The following is an 18,544-nucleotide window of genomic DNA, read 5'->3' as shown; positions in this document are numbered from 1 at the left end:
ACTCTTTCTCCTTAGCTGGAGGAGGAGGGAGATTGTGAGGAGTCCTACCCTTAGCAGAAGCAGAAAACAGTGGGAGTGCACCAGAGGCAAAACTGAGGATGGTCAAGGCACCTGCAAGGTTGTAAAAACCTACAGAGGCTAAATATGAACTTCCACCCCTCCAAATTGCACCCCTGCTTTGTGGCTTCCTTGTGCCTGCAGCCTCGCCCTTCCCGGGCAGGGCTTTCTTGATGAGCTAGGATGGACTCTGAGGCTCTGAGATTTTCCGAGTTTAATAACAGGGTCTTGCAGGGACTCAGCAGGGGCATCAGGCCATCACGACTATGCCTTAGCAACATCCAGAGCAGAAAGCAGGCTCACTGCTTCCCAGCTTTATCCTCTGGAGCTCTTCCACCTCCTGTCTGCAGGATAAAAATTTGAGATCAGGATTACAGCTGGGGCTGGATTTATTCATCGGATGGATAGACACAGCTACTTGGGAAAGACTCCACTGCAGCAGGAAGCCTGAGCACTTTGTCATGTGTTGGGAGTCCTTGCTGTGGCAGAGGTTCTCTTGAGCAAGAAGTGACAGGACTGCATTGGTTAGGCAGTGACCTCTGAAAGGAGAGCTGTGCTTGCGTGTCTTAGGGAAGTGGAGGGGACATGTGAATATTCTTGTGTGTACAGTGCTTCTGCCAACTAATGAGTACGAGTTGGAGAATAAGGGGCAACGGTTTGCACTTTCCCCTTAAATAGTTTAGCGTCTTCTTCCCCTCCTCTTCCCAAGCTAAGGAGCACTCTTGCTGAGGCAGTTCATGAGCTCCTTATTCAAAAGCCCTCTGGAGGAGACTTACCACTGCAAGGAGGAGCTCAGCTCTCAGCAGTCAGTTTATGAAATATTTGAAAACAGTCTCTTTATTGATAAGCCTCTCCTGAGAGCTTTTGTGTTTCAAAACTTTTATATTGTCTCAGTGGCCAAGAAACAAACTGTTGTTTTCCTGCTACCTTATTTTCTTTCAATTCTCCTTCTCCCTCCATCTCTCTTTATCTCCTTTGTTGTCTCACAGCAGGCTTAGCATTGTGGAGGCATTACCAGAAACTGCTACAGACTGTGACAGAGAGAGAACTAACCTTAAAAATACAGGCCCAGGCTTTAATTTGACCAAAGACTTTAACAAGCAGCTGCCAAACCATGCTTTCATACTCACCCCCTTATTTTATTAGATCCCAACAGCAGGGAAAAGTGTACACAATAGATGATCCTACCTCCCTCCTGGGGTGGTGAGCATTAAATAATATTTGTAAAGTGCTTTGCTAATTATTATAATCAAAAACATAATTGCTGTGTGTTAACAAAACTACCTCTATGTAGGCCCGAGAGATCAGAGCTATAAACACCATGCAGCCTGTCCTACTATTACCTGCTCTCTCGCTCCAAAAAAAAAAAAAAGAAAAAAAGCCCGCTATTTGGATTTCTCTGCATTTTTTTTCTTGTTTATTTGTTTGTTTAGGTAAACCTTCTTAAAAATACAGTGGTAATTAAATGTAAAAACACCTCTCCTCTCTAAGAACCCAGGACACGTTTTAACTTCTAGTAAAACATCTGTAGCTTTTGTATCTTTAAAAGGATCCACCTCTAATCGTCTCTCTAGGCGTTTTGTCTTTTGATGCAGTGTTTGGTGTAAAGGTTGTAGCTATCAAAGGAGGTGACTTGAGAATTACTTGTGAGAGCCATCAGATGAGCTGAGAACACATGTTTGTAGTATGAAGTCTGGGGAGCAGGAGACGAGGAGGAAATGATCTTACCGGGCTAAAAGCCTTTTCTTACTGTAAGGCTTGTAATTAACAGGCAGACACGGGTGAATGTGAAGCTTAGGACTCAAATCAGCAAAAGCAAGGCAGTTCAAGTGGATATTGATGCTCCAGGCTGACCCTGTATCACTCATGCTACACATCGTACACGGCATACCTGCACCTGACTGTGAGCCCCTGCAGGGTTTTGATACAGGTGTCTCTTCTGGGTCAACTTCTTTGGGGTTTGAGCGCTTGAGTTCTCATAATACAAATCTGTGTGAAAGCATGCTGCGTGCGTTAGCAATTGGCATTCTCTCAGCAGTGAATCTGAGACTTAGTTTGTCTGCTTCTTACTCAGAGTGATAGGCCTGTGTGGAGAATGAGGAGGGCAGTGGCTGGCAGGATCCTGGCATACACAAGTTGGTTTGCCCAGGGCACCTCAACCCAGCACTGGACACCATCTGCTTTCACAGGGTTATGCTCCTCAATCAGATGAACCATCACTACCAGTGTTGCAGAATTATGAGGTGCTTTTATGATATGGGGAGAGATCTGCTAATGGCTTGGGGGAGACTCACCCCTTTTCCTCAGAAGCCACATTTGATTTCTCATCTGTAGGTGATGCTTGGTACTGAGCAGCATTGTGCATCTTCAGAGCGCTGTACAGTTTGCAATGCAATTGTGAGATGGACATGATACCCCTTTCACAGCTGAAGAAACTGTGATGGAGTTTATGTATCTAACCTGGGGCCACAGATTCGGTGACAGAGCTGGGAGGGAGGTTCATGATGATGATAGATATTTGCAGTACAATTGCACCCAGTGGCACCCTTGCCATAGACCACTGGTGCTGTACAAGCACAGAACAGAAAGATAGCCCCTGTCCCAGCCCCAAGACGAGAGGTAATAGATGCAAGGGTAGCATAAGGAAACTCTGAAACAATTCTGTTCAGCATGATGACCAGAGGTCTTGCTATAGCAGTGACCTAGTTGTTGTAGGTATCCCAGCAAAGGAGAGCAGAAAAGGGATTTGAGGATATTGAGGTTACTTCCAGAAGCTGTTCCTGAGAGGGAGGGACAGCATGGAGAAAGCAAAAAGGCACCTCCTCAGAGGACCTGACAAATGGGTGATGGAAGCTAACACTGGCCAGGTAGAGGCAGTAATCTCACCACCTTGGGGAATGAGAGACTAGTTGTGCAGGGGTAGCCTGTGAGAGTGCAGATAAGTAACATGTTTAATGTATCAGCTTCACAGCTCTTAAGGTCCTGCTCTGACTACTGGGTGCTTCCTCACTGGAGAGGAGCGGTTAATGGAATAGCCAGGTACAAGGCCTGGTCTTGAGATGGGCCTTCTGAGGCAGGGGTCGGGTGTGAAAAACCTTTCTTTAGTTGTTAGCATCATTAATGCCTATGGTGCTATTTCTAATGGGAAAAGCACCAGTCAGGCTCTCTCTCCTCCTGCATTTTCTGCTCTGTTATCATTGCCTGAGGAATTTCTTGAGGCACTATGCACGGTTGGTCTGGCATCCTCACAGCTTGTTTTGCTTCCTGCCTAAGTGATACCTCTTGAGCAATACCAAAAAAACCTAGTAGCAGCTCTGGCACCCAGACTCTGAGACAGCATTTTGATGCAAAAAAGATTTCAGAGAATATATAAATACGTAATATGCACTAGGGTGCTTAATAATTCATCTTCCACTCTGAGGAAAGCATGCTTTAAAAAAACAACACACCCTCTGGCATTACTCTTCCCTCTTCAAGCTCCAGCCCTTTCTAATGGATAAGTCCAGTGTCATGAGCATCGGAGAAGAAATGCTTCATATTCCACCTTATGACAAGCTTATGTATTCCCTTGCCTATCAGAACTTGTTGTAACTTGAGAAAGAGAAAGAAAGGGCAATTTGAATGCAACTGACTATTTCCTTCCTTTTTAGAACTGAATTTTACAACCATTCTAAAAATAGGACAACCCCTTTTTCTTCTTGGATCCCTTCCTAGGTGGGTTTAATACAGCTCTCTTAAGATACTGCTTGACCAGGACTTACCTTTTTATTTCTTCTTTGGCTGGGCTGGTGAAAACAGCAATAGTTCTTTTCATATGTCCCTAATCCATGAGCAGAGAGAGTTAGCTGTATTAGTCTGAAGCCGGGCAGAAGATGGGAAGAGATGCACCTTATTGACTTAACTGAATCAAAGGTGCATAAGCTTTTGTGATTATGCAATCTGATGAAGTGAGCTCTTGCTCATGAAAGCTTATGCACTTCTGACTCCTAAGGTGCATCTCTACCTTGCCTCCTAATTGCATTCCTGATCCACGTGGTATTATAGCACTTAAAGTTCTCTTAAAATCTCCTCCAGATGAAAAGGAATGTTTTAGTTTCAGGCGGGGGTGGGGGAAGCACCAGAAAGCATAGTGTGGGAGCCAGGAATTTGGATTTTGTGCGACTGTAGGCAGGTCACTTTCTACCCTGAATCATCTCCTGCAAAACGAGGTTAATGCTGTTGAAGGCTCTGGCTGGGGAATGGGGCTGTGTGGTTTTGGTAAAGGATTATATGGCTAAGTGTTATGACCTTGGAAGTCATATAAGTGCAAAGTGCTGTTCGAGTTGAGAGCAGGGCGACACTACCATAAAGAATGAGGCAGGGAGTATGCACATTGATATATAATTTAGTGCTCACAGATGTCCCCGCTTGTTTTCTTTTTTTTCCAGTTTGAAATTGTCCTCATCGCAGTGGAAGGGCTTGTTGCAGTTTATACAAAATGACATCATCTTAAAAAGTCCCCTCAGCTTGATTTAATTCCATATTTTCTCCTTCCCCGTTCTTACCCTACGACAGGGCTGTTGAGTTTGAGAGGCTGGGAGCCACGTGCCACTTGGGCTGCATGCTAAGCAGCAGGCACCCTGCAGGACCCCACACACTGTGCCACGTACCCGCCCCCCCTTTGCACTGTTACAGTGCCCTCATGCCCCACACACCGCACCATGCCCATGTGCCAGCATCCCACACTGTGCCAGTACCCTGCATGGGTCAGACTTGGATATGGTCTGTGGGCTACCAGCTAGGCAGCCTTGCTGTGCAGTTATCAGTGGTTGGGGAGCACAGTTGTACGATGCACTAGAGCTGTTTTGGCATGTATTTTGTTACAGGGACCTGCCATAGGCACTGAGCCAGCTGCATCTCTGACCCCTCTTGGGCATGGAGGGGCTGTGACCCTTCCTGCCTTTTGCCATGGCAGGCGTCTCCTGCCATCAAAGCCCAAGTTTGCAGCTCTCTGGTATTGGCAGTGATTACCACAGCAGCTAGGACTTGAGCTCGCATACAGCAGTTCTGTCCACTCCATCAGTGGTCAAACAGCCTCTTAAAGCAAAACATGTGAAACAAAAGTTTTCCAAAGATAGCATACATAGCTTGCTTCTTCCTGAGATTAACTGTTCCCTAGATCTGGGAAGAGCCAATTTTTAAGCCCGTTAGCTGGCCTCTTTAGATGGCTTTGAGAATTGTCCCCAGCCTCTCTGACTTCTTCTAAGAACGGCTTAATTCTTAGTTTTCTCTTGGTCCCCAGGCTCCTGGCTTTGGGGAAAACAAGACTGTCAGCTTCCTTGGGCATAGGATCCTTGAAGCCAGTAACTTGCTATCCATTGTCATTCAAGTGTGCATGTGGAGTGTTCTTATCTAGATGTATATTGTATGAGCTTCCTGTCTGCTCTTCCAGCAACCCCTATTACATTACATTAGCTCAGCCGTACAGAAAATTCAAATTCTCCCCCTCCCCACCACAGTCACTCTCATAGTTATGCAGTAACTTCATCTCACTGACCAGCTCGTACGCATTGTTCATAAAGTTATCATACCTCTGTATTTTTAGATTACATAAAATTGTTCTATCTGTCTCTGTACCTGCTTAGGAGTAAACACAGTTGGTTAACATAGCTGCACTGTAGTATTTTTTTGTTTGTTATGCAAGACTGTTTGCAGTACAGTGGGTTGCCAGTGTGTTTAAATATATGGATTTGGGCCCTGATACCTTCCAAGTGAAACTTTCTCAGCTCCCAAGTTTATTTTGAGTGCCCAATCCCTGCCAGCATGCCCTGGGTGTGAAAATGCAGCTGTTTTCTCTACTTCCTTTTCAGTGTTGTATACAAAGGTGCTCAGAACTTGCCTGGCAGGGTGGCTAATGCAGGAGGCAGAACAGAATTTGCCTTTCTGCAGCTCTATGAGGAGTTCTTAGCAACAGGGGTTGTGTCAGTGAAGCAAGTAGATCAGATGCATATGTCCAAAGAACAGCTTAGATTAAGACAGGGCTGCACCACAGTTACTGGAATGTGAAGGGAGTTGAGGGGTGATCGTTTGAATATCCATGGACAGTGTAGAAGGGCTAACCCACATGGACCTTACATTCAACACTGCTGGCATTATTGGGTGGCTGAGGGGTGTTCTTGGGCTCCAATAAAAGGCCCCTTTCCAGTGCCTTTGCAAAAATTTCCATTGCTACAGCATCAGTAAGTGGTAAAATTGCTCCTCTGAACAGGCAGTTGGCCATGCTTTCCACACTGATGGAGTGCAATGACGAGAATGTGGACAGGTTTATTTTGGAGTGAAGTTGCACCTCTTAGCGATACCCACAATGGTTTTGGGGTTTTTTTTAACCCAGAACTAGCAGCAGTGTATTTTCATTTGCCTGGAGCAAGTGTGAGCCTGGGCAGCAGCAGGGAGAGCCAAAAGAGAAAAGGGTCCCTACTTACGTTGCTAAGTGTGAAATGGGAGGAAAAATAATGTCATATATTTGCTGCTGCTGCTAGAAGGTCTCTGAAACAAAAAAGATGGAACCTGCTTCTCTCCAGCAGTGTTTTCCATGAGTGGAATTCACTTTACATGGAGATGGGGGTGATTTCAAAGGGGCTCCTGTGCCTTTGAAAATCCTCCTTCTTCCCCTCCTGCTTCACTTCCCCCCACAATTGGACCAGTCAGTCTAGGACCGATTCCACTGTGTTGCAAAGGCTTCAGTAATAATTGGCTAGTAAAGAAACTATAGTGTGCAATTATCTTATGAGTATCCTTCATGTTTCCCATAGGTGATGCACTGATGAGCTCGTGGATGCTGCCCTGATTGCCATAGGATCCAGTTGCTTCAGCTGAGGATGAGCAAGCCTAGAGGCTTGCAGCAAGACCTGGAACAGAGCCTCCCAGCCATTGCCTCTATAAGCAGCTCGTTCTCCCAGAGCCAGGGCTTTTCCCCCTACTACTACCTCTCTCCAGAGAAGCGGAAAGCCATCTCGGATGTTCGGAGGACTTTCTGCCTCTTTGTCACCTTCGACCTACTGTTTGTCTCTCTGCTGTGGATAATTGAACTGAACGTGAGTTTGAGGCCCTTCCTACTGGGGAAGTGGCAAGTGGATCTCCCCCTGCAGGCCAGGGTGGATAAAAATCAACGATTAAAAAAAAATTTAAAAATCAGATTTTTTGTATTTAATCAGATTTTTTAAGGTGCTTAAAAAAAAAAGCCTATATAAAGATAGTTTAAACTTAAGATACATTAAAGCTCAAAAATATCATCATGGAATAGGGATTGTAACTTTTAATTGTATACTATTTGAGACAATATACTCGTGTAACTTTTTTAGAAAAGTTTTATAAATAGGTCGCAACCGGTCATATTAGGGGCCCAATCTTATGGGGTTCCCAGAGGCTCCTCTAAAGTTTAGTAAAGATTAAAGAAAACTACTCTACCCAATGGGACTCTAAGTCTAGAAGATCCCATTTAGTGTCTCTGTGCTGCTTAGTTTCAGTTCTCAAACTGTGGATTTGTCTCCAGAGATAACATCCTTGTTAACAGCAGTATATGGAGATGAGAGAGAACTGACCTGATTACCTATCCATCAGCCCTGTTGATAGGTAATCAGGTCACAAACTCTGCAAGTTTGTGTACATACAGTCAAGCCCTTACCGCTCTCATGCATTTTGTGCATGGGAATGGTATTGTAGAAGGTAAAACCTATCATGGCAGCAGACTTGCCAGGCCATAAAAGAGAGAAGAAATGAAAGATGAGAAGAAATCTAGAAGAAAGTGAAGAAAGCCCCAACCTAATAACATATAGCTGCAGCACTCATTTGATGTCCTCCTAATTCAGCATGGTAAAAACATCCCCTAAATACCCATGATTAATCTAGTGAATTGGAGATGAACTATCTCCCAATGGCTTCACAAGTATCTGCTTCAATTAGCTTTGGTAAATAAAATAATCAAATCATAATTCAGTTTTCTGATATAGCTGCAAAATTAATCTGAAAAAATATCAAAGTAAATCACTGCTTTAAAATGTATAGCGTTTCATTCTAAAATGAAACCTACATCTATCTCTGAGTTGTGAATAATATCTAGTAAGGTTATATCAAACAACAAGAATGCACTTTATTGTAGAAAACAATGATTAATTAAATTGAGGCTTCCTGATCAGTGATTTAAATTAATTTGATTTAAACAAACCCACCCTGCTGCAGGCTTTGACTTTGGAGAGGCATTTAACTTATGAGGGGCGTTCAACCCCGCAGTATGTGTGCCACATGTGGCATGGGCAGCCTCTGTGTGTGGCATATGGCAGACTGGGGAGGGAGCATGGAACCCAGCAGTAGATAAGGCAAGGAGCAGAAAGCAGGGCAACAGGTCAGGCAGGTGAAGGAGATCAGAATGGCACTTAAGGATGTGGGGCTTTTGTAGCATACTTGCCCAAAAGGTTGGCTCCTGTTGACCTATGTTAAAGGCCCTGCTTTGAAACTAGAGGGCTATTTTTCATAGATTTCATAGACATTAGGGCTGGAGGGGACCTCAGAAGATCGAGTCCAGCCCCCTGCCCCAGGGGCAGGAAGTCAGCTGGGGTCAAAGGATCCTAGCAAGATAAACGTCCAGGTAGATCTCAGCTAGATCCTTAGCTGAGTTCCATAGCCCTACACTGGCTTATGCCAGATGGATATTTGGTCTGGCATCATAATAAGTAGAAATACCAGTCCACTTTTATGTGTCCTGTGTAGTATTCAGGTTGTCTGCTTTTTCTGCACTCCTCAGTATTGAAAGCAAAGCAGTCCATTTGCAGCATAGTCACCCTCACAAACCAGTTACAAGACCTATAGATTGTTGAACTGCTCAGTGCGAGCATCTGGCCAACGTCCTCTCATTTCTCCCATCTGAAAGTGGGGCAAATGAACCTTTTTGGCAAGTGAAACCTTAGCCTTTGTGTTGGCAACAATGAATATAGCAAGGAATGTCATGCTATCACAAACTGAGCCTATAGGCCAAGGCAGGAGTGGTTGGGTGGTTACTAGCAGAGTATTTTTACAGCTCTCAGCATCTGAAAACCAAAAATGCTCCTCAGTGCATCAGAATGGGTCTGTGAGGAACCCTTCCAGTGATCCTAGAGCTTGTGCACAGATTTCTTTTTCATCTAGAGTTAATTGTGCACTTGTAACCAGAAGCAACATCAACTGAGAGAGCTTGACTGATGAGCTTCTGAATCATAATTAGAAAAGAGGGAATAGGAACTGTTCAATTACCTGGTCCATGTGTTCCCATTCCACCCATGTCATAATAATTCCTTACACTGTGGGATGGCTTTTGTCTTCTGTCTAGACTAGTTTTAAACGTCTTGGGTGCCTGGGCTTTTGAGTTGCACACACTGCTGTTCTGCTGTGTTGCAGTATAAGCAAAAAGAAGAGCTGCAGGGAGGGGCTGAAGAAGAGCTGAAGTGACCTATTTCCACATGCAACCCTCACTGGCCTGGGTTTATTTATTAGGACTGGATCCTGTGATTGCATATGAACTTGTTATCTTTATGATCCATTTACTTTATTCAGAGTCTGCACTTAGAACTGTATCTCAGTCAGGGGTTCACCTCATGTTGCCCACCAAAAACAGTAGGAATAGTGTTGAGGGTTGAAAAAGCAAGCCTCCCCAAGAGGAAAGAAATGCATAGTCACCACCACACTAATGCCGATAGGCTGGAGTAGAAACTCAGCTTAGGCCCTGTTCCTCCCATGAATGCTGTGCTCTCTAGAGGTGATGGTGCCATTCTCTGGGGGTTGGTTTTAGAAGAAATACCTCTTTTCTGTGTAATTTGCTATCTGGTTCAAAGCAATAAACTGGTGACCAAGTTACCAAATTATTTTTCACGTGCCAGTTACACTCGCTGTCATGTTGGCTCATAAGTTTTCTTTAACTGGTGGCTAAATGGTAACGGTTGGGCCCCGAGCCCAGGCACTGCATGTTTAGAAATGGTAGGAAGGTTCATTTGCAATGTTATGAAAAGTACTGGGCTTGTGCTGTGATTAATGCTTTTTTAAGAAGCATCAGACAGTTCTTTTTTGATTTATTTGGCATAAGCAAATCAGCCAGTCCTCATTAAGTGTGTCAGTTGCTTGCAAGCACGACTTCTTCCGTTCATTGCAGGATTGAAGGAGCATCTCAATTTCCTTCATTCATTCAAGGCAGCAGGGTGCATTGATTCTTATTCCCCCCAAGACTTTTAACCCAAAGCTCTTGTTCCTATGGTGAGGTTATATGCCAGATGTGAACTTGGAATGAAGCTTTAATTTCTGTAAAACCTGCTGGATTATCAGTCCTGGAGATTGCTGCAGAAATAAATGCAGCAGGATGGGAGTAGTGCAGAAATGTAGTGACCCCCAGCTCTGTGCCCTGGTTCTGAGCAGGAGGGAAGGCATCTTGATGGCTGCTTATTCAGTCCTTGGCTTCTTTGACAGAAAAGTGCCAATTAGAGTAGTGAATTTGAGTAGGTGGGTGTCCATCTACTATGAGCTGGACTGAGATCCACTAGCTTATTTCTCTTGAACTGTCAAACAGCTGTCAGAATGCAGGAGCTTCAAGTCCAGCTGGGCTATATTCAACCCAGTAGCCTAAAGGTAAAAAGCTCATTCCAGTTACCTGAGCCATCGAATTCCTTTAGACACCACAGTTCCAAGCTTCTGGAAATAGAATCTACGGTGTTAAAAATACTCCCGCTGTCAAACTCTTATCTATCTTGTGATTAAGTCTGAGGCCAAGAGCCACTTCGACAAAATAGGTGGTAACCAGTGCGCTCTTTGTATGTAAAACTAGTCTGAAATCATTTTGCTTTTTCTCTCTCTCTGACCCAAGCTACTTCACACTATCCTGGGAAATGAATAATAAACAATCCAGTCTTTCCACCATGTTTACTTTACTGTTCTGTCAGTTCACATTGAATTGTCAATAGTCCTTTAAGAAAAACAGCTTTTATTTATTTATTTATTTAACTTTAAGTACTGGTTTCCCCATTCAGAGTACACTTTTGATCGATGGGACAGAAGAGAAGCATTCTCGTTTGAAATCAGACAAGGTGGCATACTGTACCGATAAGGGACGGTAAAGAGTCCTTGCTTTGGGAACCTGGTGGAATTGATCAATGACAGTAACATCTATAAAGATCTCCAAAATGATACTTCTAGGACCGTGGTTTTCAACCTTTTCTCACTTGTCAACCCATAACAAATTTCAAACGGAGGTACGGACCACTTTGGAAATTTTGAATGGAGATGCGGACCTCTTTGAATTGTAAGCATGGGTATTCACATACTTTTGATTGATTGTGGTCATCTTTTTGCAGACCCCTTAGACAGTCTCTGGATCCCCAGGGGTCTGCGAACTACAGGTTGAAAACCACTGTTCTAGTATTTGGACCAGTGAGAAGAAAACAGCAGATTAAAAGACACCACCTACTTGGAGCAGCTATTTGGTGATAAGTAACTGTCGCCTACCTGCTCTTGGGCCTTAACCTAATTTCACTGAGGTTTAAACTGCCCTATTTAGCTTTTATTTACTGCAGAGTAAGAGTGGATACATTAAACAGTTATGTGGAACAGCTGCTTTGGGGTAAGACCCCGTCTCCTTTTAACTTCTATAACATCAGTGTGTCCGTAAGCTTGATGGTTTTCATTGTGTAAGTCTCTTTTTAAAGTTAATGGATACTTTTTGAGACATCCTCTATCCACGCACTGTCTTAATGCACCTAAATGATGCTCTAGCTTTGGTACTTGGCTAACACTCCTTGGCGTAAAACAGACGGTAGAATGGACTGTTTCTTGCTTTCATGAATAAATGTTTGTTGAGTCTGCTTATGCATTCCCCTGGCCTGTCTGATACCTAATCTGCACTGACGGCAACCTTAAATTAGAACTGTCTGACTTATGTCATGAGTGTCTTATCGGCATGCTCAGTTGTTCTTTCTCTTATCTCTTGCTCTCAGACGAACAATGGCATCGAGAAGAACTTGGAGACTGAAATCATTGACTACCAGTTTAAAACCTCTTTCTTTGATATATTTGTAAGTATCCCAAACCACAGAATCTCCCCCACCCCTATGTCTAACATTAAACACAATGTAGTTTAACAGCCACAGCACTGAGCCAGTGTTTGGGAAACGGGTTCTTTTCTAAGTTCTCTTGCTTCTACTGTTTGACCTGGGGCAAAATACTGCCCCTCTTGTACCCATTTTTCTGTCCTGCCTTCTTTCATGTCTGTTTAAGCCATAAGCTCTTTGGGACAAAGTTCATTTGACACATTCTCTCTGCACAGTACCCAGCACTGAGGCTTTTAGTGAGGAAATAATGTAAATAATAATTCACCTCTGCCTTCTTGTTTCTAAAGGTCTTGGCTTTTTTCCGATTTTCTGTGCTACTACTGGCCTATGCAGTATTGAGGCTGCGTCACTGGTGGGTTATAGCAGTAAGTAGTCAAGTGTCTCCTTTAATATTTATGTTTTCTGTGTTTTATTTTTTTTTCCATTGAAGTTTACAGGCTAATTTGGAGTTGATCTCTTTTTCTGTTTCAGTTCACTACACTGGTGTCTAGTGCCTTCCTGATCGTGAAGGTGATTCTGTCTGAGGTGAGTTTTTAGCAAGGCTTCTAACAAGGGATTTCTCATGTTCTGTTTTAACTTCCCATTTTGTATAACCCCCCCTATGGTTTTGCTTTCTTCCCCCAGCTTCTGACCAAGGGGGCTTTTGGCTACTTGCTTCCTATCGTCTCTTTCGTCATTGCATGGCTAGAAACTTGGTTTCTGGATTTCAAAGTCTTAACTCAAGAGGCAGAAGAGGAACGATGTAAGTCAGTTTTTTCCCCTTTCATGTTGAGAGATGACGGATGAAATGAAACTACCTAAGCCATAGTTTCTGTTGCTTTGGTGACAGTGTGACATTATAGGCAGGTTACAATAAGTCACCTGACTTGCCTCAATACATGGTATATAGGTGCTTTAATAGGAAGAAAATAGCTGATAACAGGGTGGCCAGCCAGCGGAAGAATGCAGAACAAGAGCCAATGTCTGGAAATTGAAACCAGGCCCATTCAAATTAGGACGAAAGCACAAATGTTTAATGCTGGGGGTAATTAAATAGTGGAGCAAACATCAAGGAAAAGGCTGGGTTCTTCACTTCTCCATTCCTTTCAGAAGTATCTATTTTAATCCAATGTGAGAGATTCAGCTCAAGACAAAGGAACCTGGATGGGCTTCTTTCATCTAATGTTTCCTCCTGACCTTAGAACAGGGTTGGGCAATTATTTTGGGCGGAGGGCCGCTTACTGAGTTTTGGCAAGCCATTGAGGGCCACATGATAGGCAGCCGAGGCAGATAAATATTAATTTTCTAAATTTTTTAGGGGCCCTGCAGGCTGGATAGAATGGCCTGGCAGGCTGCATCTGGCCCCCTGGCCACATTTAGCCCACCCCTGCCTTAGAACCTGTGAATTAGTTGAAGACATTAAACACCTAGGGATCCCATGGACTTCACTGGAAGGTCTGGGTGCTGAAGCACCTGAAAATCAGACCAAAATAGAAGGCTTCTGCCTTTATCTTTCTGGTTCTTATAACAGTTGTGCCTGTGACTGCAAGAGAATCTTCTTATCCCTTGTCTTGTACAAAAGGAATGGAGGAGCAAGGCGGGGGTGTGGGGGGGGAGAGGGCAACAGGGAAGATGGCGCATAAACCAGCAAGTTTTTGTCAAATTACTTGCTCACAAATGGATTGATGCAATGGAAAAGACCAGAGGATGTTCAAGTCTTGCAAGGAGGCTTTAAGATGAAAAATTACCAAGTGTTTAATGCCATTATTGAATTAAGAGCACGTTGCACATTGCTTGCAGGGGAAGCACTTATTTAATTAGATGCTTAATTGCTTTTGGCGTTGACAGGCAAAAGAACCCATTGATCTCCATACAGATAAAGTGTTGCATCTCAAACGAAAGATGAGGGAACAGGAACAGAGTATGCTTTTTTTTTAAGCTGGTCTGTGTTCTTGCCAAGATACAGTCCAGGCCCAACACAAACCAGTTCCAAGGTTACTTAACCGAGATGGTTTTACCTAGAGGTGGGGGAACCTCTCTGTTTCATCTCTGATATGTATATTAACAGCTTGCATGTCTCTTTTTTCCCTGTAGGGTACTTGGCAACCCAGGCGGTGGCATCCCGAGGCCCCCTGCTCTATTCTGGAGCCCTTTCTGATGGGCAGTTCTATTCTCCTCCCGAGTCCTTTGCAGGTGACAAATGTTTTTCCATCTTCACGGCATACAGTGGCCTTCTGTGTCTGGGTTTAGTTGCTTCCGCAGCATTCCTTGTGGGTTTCCTCTTCCCTGTTACCACCTCCTGCAAAGCTCCTTGCTGAGCCTTGCCTAATTAGACCACCCCCTTCTTGGCAGTGGAACTAGCAATGCCAACAACAAGCAAGGCTGGAAAGTAAACTCGCTTTGACTTCCCCTGCGTGTGGGGCGGAGGGGGAGGGCTATGTTGTCTAGTTGTTCCTGTGGCCATCTGTGGAGTGGAGGAGAGGTGGAGAACAGTCATACTTAACATTTTGTTGCCTTGACTCTTCTGCACTGCCAGTCAGAGCAGAATGTTTTCTTGGCTGGGTTTAAGCAACAGCTCTAATCCCTGGGACAGAGGGTTGATTAAATGCCCTGCCGGATGTCACTCGGAAGAGGCAAATGTCCTGCCTTCCGCCTCCAAACAGCAGAGCAGTTAATGTCAGCTGGGTGACAGGAGGTGAGGGTAAGATGGAGGCTTCATGGCTTTTTCAGAAGGAACATCATTTCCTGCTCTTTCTGTCAGAGAAATCATGGGCTCCCCTGCATGGATTTGTGTGTCCAGAGCCTGGGGTGAAGAGGGAGGCCCTATTAGCAAGTTCTATACCTTGTTGTCTCTTTCTTTAGGATCAGATAATGAGTCTGATGAAGAAGGTTTGGGGAGGAAAGTGTTAACGGTTCAGGTAAATGGTGACAAAGTTGCTCCCAATGCTGAGATGCCAGCTTTTTCCCCTGTTACTCAGATTTGTTTTCAGGCTGTGGTTCATGAGACCTGCCTGACATGGGTTCATAACTAGCCCCACAGGATGCTGTGTAAATTGGCTGGGAAGGAAGATCTGTCCCTTTTCCTCTTCTCAGAGAACTGAAAGTCATGAAATGTTTTAGCTACTAAGAGATCTAGGCAGCCGAGTCACATTCCCTTATGGTCTGTGGGACAAGCTGCTTCTGCTCAGAATCCCAGCCACCCCCTCACTGCAACATAAGTTGAACTTCCCTGGCTCCCTATCCCTTTAGCTGCCCTTTTTAAAATGGTTCCATGTTCATGATTACAGCTGTCTTCTGCCTGCTTCCTTCCAGTTTCCTTTAACTCAGTGACCATCCTAAATCAGTAACAGGAGTCTTAGCCCTGCTATCCTGGCCAAATTTTGGCTTAAGTAGCATTCTTCTGCCCCTTTCTAAATCACTCCATAGATGCTGTTCCACCCCTGAGGTGGCTGCATCCGGCACCAAGGGAAGTGACTTTTGGTATGGCTTGTAACATTCCTAGTACTAAAATGCTTTGGAAAGAGAGGGGTACCAATCGCAGAGATGTTCAGCTAGCATGTGAATGACAGTGAGACAGGAATCATGGCTTTCAGGTTCTAGAACACAGGCCTCTGTCTCCTTAAGCAAAAGAAACTTCCTGTATTGGGAAGGGTTCTTTACCTCCAGCCTAGCTACTAGCGTTAACAAGATTCTCTGGTACCCAAGGTCAAATGAACAGATTCTTTTTTCCTCCTAGGAGAAAGAATATGTCCAGCAAGGCAAAGACGCAATGGAAGTTGTGGATCAAATCCTAGCCCAGGAGGAAAACTGGAAATTTGAGAAAAGCAATGCAAGTATTGACAGCTCGGCCTGCATGCAGAGGACAAAAGGGGCTTTTGAAACTTTTTTTTTTTGGTGACATGAAGAATTAATAAGCATTACAATTACCTGCTTGAATTAGGAATCTATAGCAGTTCAGTTAAATGTAAAATCACCTCTTATTTAATGAGATATTTAATTACCTTCCTGGTTGAACCCATCACTCTTCCACCCTCTCCTCCTTCCCTGACAGCAGGGGAGTGCAATTGGCCTTTGACTGCAGTTAGGATGTAGAATCACAGTTGACGGTCTGGTAAAGGATCAAAGGTATGATTCATGTTTGCATTTCATGGTCCAGTCTGAGAGTGCATGAAAAAGCACCCAGGTGACAGCCCTGCTAGAGCTCCCCCTGCTGGACCTGCTGTGTTCCAGTCCCCACACTTGGCTAATGTGCTGCTAAGCTTCCTTTGGTTTGGGTAGGTTCCAGCAGCATCTCTTGCTTTGCCTCTGCTGCTTCCTGGGTTCATGCTGTGCCACAAAAGTGAGACTTGGTTTAACTGCCGTAGAGTCCCAGGACTAGTGCTAGCCATCCTGCTCAAACCTTCCCAGGTTCTTTAAGTAAAGCCCTTCCTAAAATTTCAGCCACCTTGGTCTTGTGACCCTGGTCAATGTGGGGAGGTGTTCAGAGTTCTTCCACTGGTGATCCATTGCCTTTATACATCAGCCTGCCTAGGCAGGCAGACTTTCTTGGTTCAGCCACCACCTTTGTCCTAGGGTGCAGAGGTTTTGACTAAAAATATATTATGTTTTAACAACCCTCCTCTTGTTAACCTCCATCTGTGTTATGGCTGAGAAAAAAGCAAGGAAGGCAGACTGTTAACCTCTCAACTGAAATGGAGTTTGAGGCCCAGAGTTTCATAACGTCATGCTGGCATTCAGAAGCTGCTTTGAGACTGATTTCCACAATCTTCACACCCAGCCTGAAGGGAGCTCTGACAACCAACTGAAGAATCACCCCATTGTCATCGCTCTTCACCCTCAGGTCTCAAAGTGTTGCCATAGGTTGAGTGCAGTCTCTAACCCTGAATCTTCAAAGTGTGAGACCGTCAGATGGAGACAAACTTCACTACCTGTCCTAGAATTCCTGCAACTGCTTTTCAAGGGGGCTTCATTTCAGTGCTGAATATAGTGATAGAAGAGCATATGGACAAATGCTTAAGAGGGAGAACTGCTCCTTGGCAACGTGCATCAGCTGCTACCATCTAACTTTCACATCTGCAAGAGGCTGTAGTGATACAAGTTAGCTGAATCACTCCAACTTTGGCCTTGAATGAACCAGGGTTAAAGCTGTAATGGTTTTGCTTCACTGGTTACAGAATCATGAAGATGTAACAGATGCCCTGTAACATCTGTTTATATCCTTTGATAGCAAAGCAGTTATGCCTGCCTGTACTCAGAGATTTGTATCTGTTTAGACACAAACTTGTTAGTGGGCATGCTGGGGTCAAGGGTGCTATACAACTATCAGATATTTGACTTGCTAAATGTGACTGATGCTTCTCTTGCACAGGATTTTGGTGATGCTGTTTACACTCTTGAAATACCTTTCCATGGCAAGACCTTTATTTTAAAGGTAAGGGTCTTTTGTATCTAAGCCCCTTGGCACATTATGGCTGTGTCACATGGCCAGAAACCATATGCAGAGGAGCCTTGCTTAATGTCCCAGATATAGTCAGACACTCGCTTCCTTTAGTACAGGTCAAAATTCTTCATGAACAGTAAAAAAATTCTTTATTAGCGCTGTCAAGCCTGTCAATTTGTTGTCCTGGGTAATAAAACCTCTGCTGTATTCTTGCACTGTTCTCTATTGTTCTCTCAGCAAAGCCTCTTCAGGGAAACCCTTTGGCTTGGCAGCTGAAATTAGACTGATTAGAGCTCTGATAAACATACTACAGCCTGGTCTTCATGGCCAAAAGTTGGACCCAGGGTCTAAAGACATGTCTTTCAACCCCAGGTTTTTTGTACTACAAGAACAGGCAGATCTGCCTTTGAGATCAAGACTGATTCTACTTCAGATATTGCTTGGCATTAGAAGTTGCTAGGAAGTGATTCATGGCAATGGCTTGGCTATAAACAATGTTTTCTTGAAGCATCCATGCTGTGGCTGGCTTTGCTGTGTTTCAGTACATATGCTGCCCCACTTAGAAATGGCAAGTGCCTTACTGAAGAGAGCACATGTTATTGCATTAAATTTCTGCCTCTAAAGATCTGCACGTGGCTGCAGACAAATGTGGGTTGTTTCCTTTTTTGCTGAAGCCCCTCTAATCTCCTCAAACAGCTACATAATCAAATGTTGCTGGTGGACTGAGGAGTGGAATGGTACCATACACTCAGTTTGTATTGAAAATCCATAGAGGAAGCTCACCTAGTCTTCGCCAGTACTGTCTGGCTCTAGCTAGTTCTACTGCTGCTATTTAGCTTTCTGTGAGCTTTTGTTCCATCCCTTTGGTAGTCCCTTGTGACCTTTGTTATCCTGTGCTTTTTAAATAATCTGAAAGGAGGGGAGCCAGATCAAATGGCTCAGTGTCTGCTTCCTCCTATCCCCAGGC

The 18,544-nt window shown here is 44.2% G+C and overlaps 1 protein-coding gene across 1 annotated transcript in view; it reads left to right on the top strand.

Moving 5' to 3' along the window:
• STARD3 (StAR related lipid transfer domain containing 3) overlaps window positions 1-18,544 on the top strand; it is a 33,582-nt gene that overhangs the window by 8,520 nt on the left and 6,518 nt on the right. The window contains exons 2-10 of the mRNA XM_025202916.1: window positions 6,849-7,130; window positions 12,045-12,122; window positions 12,446-12,523; window positions 12,630-12,683; window positions 12,783-12,900; window positions 14,232-14,330; window positions 15,000-15,055; window positions 15,874-15,966; window positions 17,506-17,583. Coding sequence (XP_025058701.1) covers window positions 6,915-7,130; window positions 12,045-12,122; window positions 12,446-12,523; window positions 12,630-12,683; window positions 12,783-12,900; window positions 14,232-14,330; window positions 15,000-15,055; window positions 15,874-15,966; window positions 17,506-17,583 — 870 coding nt within the window. The 5' untranslated portion in view covers window positions 6,849-6,914. The remainder of the gene's footprint in view (window positions 1-6,848; window positions 7,131-12,044; window positions 12,123-12,445; window positions 12,524-12,629; window positions 12,684-12,782; window positions 12,901-14,231; window positions 14,331-14,999; window positions 15,056-15,873; window positions 15,967-17,505; window positions 17,584-18,544) is intronic.

The sequence above is a fragment of the Alligator sinensis genome, unplaced genomic scaffold, assembly GCF_000455745.1.
Source record: "Alligator sinensis unplaced genomic scaffold, ASM45574v1 scaffold886_1, whole genome shotgun sequence".
Taxonomy (NCBI): domain Eukaryota; kingdom Metazoa; phylum Chordata; order Crocodylia; family Alligatoridae; genus Alligator; species Alligator sinensis.
Note: the sequence above shows the minus strand (reverse complement) of the source record. Positions and strands in the feature narration are given on the sequence as shown.